The 7,203-nt window shown below is 36.0% G+C and overlaps 1 protein-coding gene across 1 annotated transcript; it reads right to left on the bottom strand.

The window, feature by feature from the left end:
• Window positions 1-173: 173 nt before the first annotated feature.
• Window positions 174-5,295, bottom strand: asah1b (N-acylsphingosine amidohydrolase (acid ceramidase) 1b). Its single transcript, XM_034130453.1, has 14 exons — window positions 5,149-5,295; window positions 4,949-4,995; window positions 4,236-4,326; window positions 4,068-4,154; window positions 3,891-3,969; window positions 3,724-3,798; window positions 3,568-3,613; window positions 3,320-3,464; window positions 3,133-3,187; window positions 2,968-3,049; window positions 2,197-2,328; window positions 1,706-1,829; window positions 945-1,001; window positions 174-853 (listed from the first exon to the last, which is right to left on the bottom strand). The coding sequence occupies exons 1-14, from the start codon at window positions 5,215-5,217 to the stop codon at window positions 764-766; spliced, it is 1,179 nt and encodes a 392-aa protein (XP_033986344.1). The 5' UTR covers window positions 5,218-5,295; the 3' UTR covers window positions 174-763.
• Between the last annotated feature and the right edge of the window lie 1,908 nt (window positions 5,296-7,203).

The following is a 7,203-nucleotide window of genomic DNA, read 5'->3' as shown; positions in this document are numbered from 1 at the left end:
GAAGTCATCCTTGCGTCCTCTAGGACATTTTGGGAAGTGTTTCTCATTTTATGGACAAAGCGATATATTGATTAATGGGGGAAATATTCATAAGATGTCAATGAAAATATGAATTGAATGCAGCCCTATTGAAAATAATATATCAAGCTCACAAGTTTAAAAACACCAGAAACTTAAATTTCAGAATCATTTTATTAACCATCTTTAAAAAAAAAAGAATACACAGTGAAGGACACCTTTGAGGTACATTAGTCAGTATCAGTGGTCTCAGTACCTGTAAGTTAGTTCTTGGCATTTTAACTGGCAACCTGTGCAAAATAAGACTAAATCAGGGTCACGGTGTGGAGGCACAAGCTGGTGAGTGGACTGCAGTCGAGGTATCAAACAAAACAATAGTTTGCATTCATTTAATTAACACGTGTTTATCTCCGGGGTCCCTACGCCCATGTTGAGATTCACATGCACTCATATTGCAAATAACACATAATTACAGTAAAAACTGTGAGGGAAAACATTTATACAAGTTTGATTCGCTCTATCAATTTCCCCTAACGGCAACAAATTAAGGATCAAGTCTTTTTATCAAAGCTTTAAGGATTCCTAAATCATCAGAAAAACGTAACAACAAACTTTGGTTTATTTGATTTGAGATCTGTGCAATAGTTAAAAAGGAGCAACCTCAACTTGTGACCCGAGATCAGCTGAGCATCACAGCCTCCCCTCTGAGTTATCCACAAACTGATCTGGGTTCAGGGGTCGAGTGTTACCAGGGCATGCAGGGGTTTGGACAGTTGCGGATGTACGACTCCAGCGAACCCTCAGACACCTGCATCAGCGTTGTGTACGTCGTCAACTGAGAAACACGATAAGAAAAGTTAGTTACACTGAAGCAATTCTGTTTGCATTTCATTAATAAACAGAAACACTTTATTTAAAAGACTCACCTTGTTCAGTACTGGTTTGGTTGAGAGGACATCATACATGGTATTCAGTGTGATATTCTAAGAAAACCAAAAGAAAGATCAAAAAGTGTCTCACGACTTTGATCAAACAGGAATGCGGCTTGAATCACAAGACTAGCATGATGGAGCTTTATCATCTGGAAACTTTTTTTTATTTTTATAAATAAATCATACTATACTTTGACTTTACGAGGATTGTGACATTTTATGGCATACAGCATGATATTTTTATTATACACTACAATTACTTTTTCTAAAAATGTTATAGCATACTGTATTTTGATTCTTGTAGGAAATGTATGACATGTTTTGTAAAATAAAACACAATCAAGGTTCAAGGTTCAAGGTTCTTTATTGTCAATCTGACATAGCTACAGAGTAATTATGCAGTTGAAAATCTTATGTCACAGGCTTCTCCAACAATGCAACATAATAACATAACATAATAACAATAAGAGCAAGAGCAATACAAAAATAATAATGAAATGTGTTATGGCATTCTATGCAAAATACGCAGATATTTTTAAGGGAAGCTATACTAGGAATTTATTTCCCTTTTTTATTCGTCTTCCTTTGTTTGATAGCACAGCTGAAGATGGACAGGAATGGGCTGCGGGTCAGAATGAACCTGGGTCGCCTGCTTTCCTAGGATGGCTACCCTATTTCCAATTTTTATGACAAACTTGGACTTTTATATGTCATTTATTTGGCGAACTACTAGTACAAAGATCTGAAACACTCACTGTCTGCGTGGTCTGGTTCATGCACTTCATGGCAGGAGTTCTGCGGTCGTCCAGGAACAGAGGCTCCTTCCAGTGATCGTAGTTTGTCTCCAAGACGTACCAACGGCCCAGCTTCACGTCAATCCTGAAATACAATAATGAAATAAAAATAACTCGACATGTGACATGCAGCTTCACAAGGAAAAACACTTGTGAAATAGTCTAATCAGATGATCTGAAACCAAAGCGGTCATCAGTTCCTAGTTGCGCAAGAAAAAACTAACTTTGATCCACTGGCACAAAAAACTAGACATAAAAAGGCACAATTCATGGAAAATGACTGCTGCATTTCCTTTCATTTAAATATTGTCTGATACATCTGCCTGTATTTTGAATGTAAACATATGCGATGATTAAGCATTCAAAATGTAAATCCCTATTCAGGAATGCAGACATACTGTAATAGTTGACATGAAATGCTCTCCAATCACAGAGTAAGCTCCAGTACTCACTCCAGGATATCGATGCTGAGCAGCCTGGAGCGGGTGATGATGCAGCCCTGGCCCGTCTGGTTTCCTCCCAGGATGAAGTACGCTGGAGCCAGCAGCTTGGTCTGAGCCAGGAGCATTTTGGCTTCCTCGTAGCTGGAGAGAACGGGAAAACACTTAATGTTGGTGCAGAGCCTTCATCACTCGACACAGAGAAGAGATATTCAGTATTTATGCTCAAAGTCTGCATCCAGAGAAATCCTGCTGTAACGGTTAGTTCTTTTTAAACCATAGCTTTGAACATGTATTAAATATTAAACATGGGAATATGCCCTCAGATTGCAGTGTAATACATTAATATTACATTCATGGTAAGTGCAATGTTGTCAGTATTATCATGAAGTCAAATTTTGCTTATTTTTATCAATTTATTTTACTCTTCTTGAATCTTTTTCTCTTATATAGAAAATAGAATACTAATTTAAAAAAAATGTTGCCTCAAAAAGGGATTAAAGCTTTTTATTTTGTTTGTTTTAAAAAAAGGTTACCCTGTGCCGCTTCGATTATAATCATTACTCTCATCAGACGTACTGTAGAATACTGTTTTGATTGTGTTGAATGGTTATACCAAACAGCTAGAACTCAAGATACTAACACTAGTGGCCTGTTAGTAGTAACACATATATAACACTCTGCAACAACAGTGGCCAACAACTCCACAATGTTCCTTTAAGTATCAAAAGAGGATTCCCCCTCTGTGGGCCGAATAAAGGTATTCTTTCCGAGTCTGAATACCTGTTGGCCTTTTCCAGAACTGAGCGAGTGAGGAAGCTCATCCACATCCCATCTCTCTTTCCCAAGATCCACTCCAGGATTCCTGCATGTGAACACATTTAGATGACGACAAGAAGCAACAAAACAGAGACCTCATCTCTAAATGCAAAACAGATAATCACTCACCAATGTATCCTCCATCCAGACTGAAGCGCTCGTTCATAGTGAGAGTGAACAAGTGCTAGGGAAAGAGAAGGCAAACATTTTTCTTACATCCAGTGAGCAGGGAGTATATCCAACCCAGAACATATCGTTGGATATTAATAATGTTTAACGCATTTTAAATCTCAAGTTCTAAGACTAATTGACTTACAGGCTTGATGCCAGTCAGCATCCCAACATATCCAGCGAAGTTTGTTGACTTGAAGACGGTCTGATTATTTCTCTTGAAGTCGAGGTTGACCACCAGAGGCTTCAGCTTCTCACTAATGATCCACGACTTGTTTTTCATGTCCCAGCTGTGAAGAGGAATCAGTCCGTCTCATGAGAGGTTGTTTTTCTTCTTTTTACAAGATCAGGAATATCAAGCTTAAAATGTGTAATTTGGGAGTGCTTACTTACCCCATAAATAATCCAAAATCCAGATTTCTGCCATGGATGAGGTTCCCTATAGGAGTGCAAATCCCAAAAGCATTTCAGTACCAATATATAATTATTCTAGTAGTTTGTAAGATAAGGAAAAAGTTGTTAAATCATCAATTTCTCTTAATGACCCACCATTTTTGTCTTCTGCTACAACTGATGTGCACACAGTGAACACCTCATAGAAGATGTTGAACAAGACAACTTCACCTATATTTTAAAAATGAAGAAAGAAAAGGGCAGAGGTCAATGGAACTTTTTAAAAAGCAGTGATTTAATAGGATGAACGTGTGTTTTCTTACCAAGAGGAACCCCTGAAACCTCTGCGATTCCTTTCATTTCCTCACCAAAAGGCTTTGGGAATGTGTCCGCCATAATAGGCTGCAGAACATAAAAACACACTGCAGTCATAAAGCCTTCAATAAAATAAAAAGAAGGCAGTTATTCTAAGGAAAGCATTTCAGAGAGAAATAACTCACCAGCGTAACGTCCACCAGCTCTATCAGCCTCCCACTCGGAACAAAAGCATTAGCCAAGTCTCTGATGGCCTGAATCATGTTGACCAGCTTTAAAGAAGAGATCAAATGTTAAAAAAAACAAGGGATATTTCTGTGAGAGTGATATAAAGTACTTGACAGCGCTCTTACATCTGTTTTCTTGTCAGTAATTAGAGCTGTCCATCTCTTGCTGGGCGGGGAGTCGAGGTCCACAGTGTACCAGCTGACGGCTCCGTTGAACCTGATTAAAAAAGGAAAGCTGTCAAACTACTGAAGCCCGACGATACAATTGATTACATCCAACTCACAACATCAGAGAGTAGACGGGGTTTATTTATCGCTTCTTGAAATGTAATGCATGTAACATGCAGCAGCTGAAGGCTTACAGGCCCGTTTTAGTTGAATCCTGGTTTAATCTAAGTGTGGAAACAAATAGTTTAAAAATAACAAGCATTTAAATCATTTAGCCATTCATTGATCATAAAAATCCCCCACATTTTCTCAGATGAGTTGATTTATTGCTTTTTGCATTCATTAAAAACAGTAGATCTCATATCATTGTATATTTATATTTTGGATTAACTACTAAATAAAAGCAATTGGAGATGGGGAACTTTATACATTTGTATCATTTATTGGAATAATGCCTCCCACATTCTCCAGCACGTTGAATACTTTTCAATTGCAGCATCTTTTGATCCCGGCTGTTTAATTTTTGACATTTAGATTTACAAGAGGCAAGTGAAGGTAGCAGATTTCAGGTATAATGCTGCGTTCACGGATACCAAGATAAACGTTGCAAAACAAATCAGTCAATAACAGGTCTGGTTTAACGGTGGACTTTACAGACTAAAGTCACTTACGTGGGACCCTTTGGTGGATACATGTCTGCCCGACAGTCTTCTGTATACTGTCAAAAAACACATTAAAATTAAATATAAAAGGTTTCTGTGTGACTTCAGAGTAGAAACCTAAATCAAAGTAACGTGAGTTAAATAACACATCTAGGCTTGTCGAATACATGTGTTAAACAGGACAATGATTATGCAGAAATGTCACTTACCGGTGGGATAAATTGGGCAGATAACACGGACAATAAAGCCGCAAAAATAAGAAAAGTAAAGTGCCCCATTTTGGAGGATTTCACTCAAACTGTTGCCTGTTCAGTTCACTGCGGAAGCTGCTTCTGTTTACCTCGTGACAGTGACCTGCGTTTTATTCCAATATGGTCCAGCTGCAGGCGCAGCAAGTACACGACACGCCCCCTACACGACACGCCCACCTGACACGACACTACGGTGGCTGAGAGACATTGATACCGTACATGGCAGATTAAAAACGAATTGCAAATGTTATTGTAGCATTTTAAGCAACTATTAGGCAAATTAATTAATAACCTAGTCTATCCGTTTGAGACACAACAGTATATGACTTTAAGCACAAATCATATTGTCTAATTCATCAATTAAAAAAAAAGGGGCTTAGTAAACTTTATTTAAATTTTTTAGTACATATAAAATAGGTAATAATGAGATCATCTATTAATTATGTCTGTCTAACTGCTACACATGTATTTATACATAAATGTAGATATTTATGAACATCTAAATATAGTTGTTAAAGGTTTTAAGATATAAATAATCACATCATGGGGTCATTAAGGTTTCAAACAGGTTCATGTAAGGTAGGCCTACTATAACATGAAAACATGATTTTTATCTCACATTAGCCTGTAGTTTGGTATATTATTGATATGGGCTGGACACCCCTTCACAATGATCATCATTGACTTTTTTTAGACCAAATTAGGAGGGCCAGTCAGGCCACTAATGAGCTCAATAATTCACATTTATTATTATTACTTTATAAATTAAGAGTACTAGGGGTCTATTACAAAACCTTTGAAGGAATCGTCATGCATTCTGAATGTTTCTGTACTTTAAAAAGAGGCATCATGGCTCAAGATCCTGTTCTTGTTTAAGATTATTCATACTAATTTGTGAATTTAACATCCATATTCACTCTTCAAAATTGAAACAACTAAAACATTTTTTTTTAAAGCATTGCAGGCCTAAAGTTCCACGTCAGTGACCTATATTTTAATTTCTTCCATCAAAAATGGCAAACAGCATGTTTTTAAAGATTTAATCTTTTAAGAAACAAAATATCAACTTTGAACAGAAGGGTTTAAACACACGTTTTTAATGCAAATAAACTTGAAACATAAACCTATTTGTCATTTCAAAATTCACTTTTATTGTCTGCGTGAAAGGCACAGTGTAAACATTTACCAGCATTTCACAACATTTAACAGTATTATTTTACAGTGACATATTGTAATCAAGGCCCCCTGTAATATCCCAACAAATACATGTAAAAAGGACTGTATCCTTGGATTTCACAGCATTTAACTATTATTTCACAATAAAATACTGCAATCAAATCCTCTGTAATATCACATCACATTTTGTAATATCACAACAACATTGTAAACATTGCAAGGATTTCACAGCATTTAAGAGTATCATATTACAGAGAAATATTGTAATCAAAAGCCCCTGTAATATCACAACAATATCTATAAAACTACAGTAAAATTGGATTTCACATTATTTAACTATTATTTCACAGTAAAGCACTGTACTCAAAATCATCTGTAATAGCACAACCCATTACTGTAAAATTTGAATTGTGCAGCATTGCACATGTGGAGAATAGACTATTCTAACCGGCGTGTGTCCTGCAGCATAGCCTACTTCTCAAACCGTCTGGAAGATTTGAACTGAGACATTCTATACACTGTAAAAAAAGATCATAATTTTACAGGAAATAACTAATTTTTTATAGTAATTATCATGTTTTTTTAAATAACTTGCAAAACCCTGTAAAATTACAGATATTAACTATAAATTAACAACCCAAAACATTATTTTAAGTATTTTGACAATAACAACAAATAAAAAATGTATATTAAAGTAAATTTACTATATAATATTTACAGTATTTTTGCACTTTCAGAAAAGACATGCAGATGTACGTAAAATAAAAATTATTATCTGTAATTAAATATGTAACTCGTAATATAAAAGTGTATTGCGATTATAAGACTTTCAGGTAT

The sequence above is a fragment of the Trematomus bernacchii genome, unplaced genomic scaffold, assembly GCF_902827165.1.
Source record: "Trematomus bernacchii unplaced genomic scaffold, fTreBer1.1, whole genome shotgun sequence".
Classification (NCBI taxonomy): domain Eukaryota; kingdom Metazoa; phylum Chordata; class Actinopteri; order Perciformes; family Nototheniidae; genus Trematomus; species Trematomus bernacchii.
The sequence above is the reverse complement of the archived record's forward strand: the minus strand, read 5'-3'. Positions and strand labels throughout refer to the sequence as shown.

What these genes read in the sequence shown, in the direction of transcription:
- asah1b (XM_034130453.1), bottom strand. Translation starts at nt 5,217, where the DNA reads ATGGGGCACTTTACTTTTCTTATTTTTGCGGCTTTATTGTCCGTGTTA. An exon ending in AGCTGGTGGACGTTACGCTG is followed by an intron (nt 3,970 to 4,067) that starts GTGAGTTATTTC and finishes TATGTTCTGCAG; the next exon opens with CCTATTATGGCGGACACATT. An exon ending in GTTCTGGAAAAGGCCAACAG is followed by an intron (nt 2,329 to 2,967) that starts GTATTCAGACTC and finishes CGTTCTCTCCAG; the next exon opens with CTACGAGGAAGCCAAAATGC.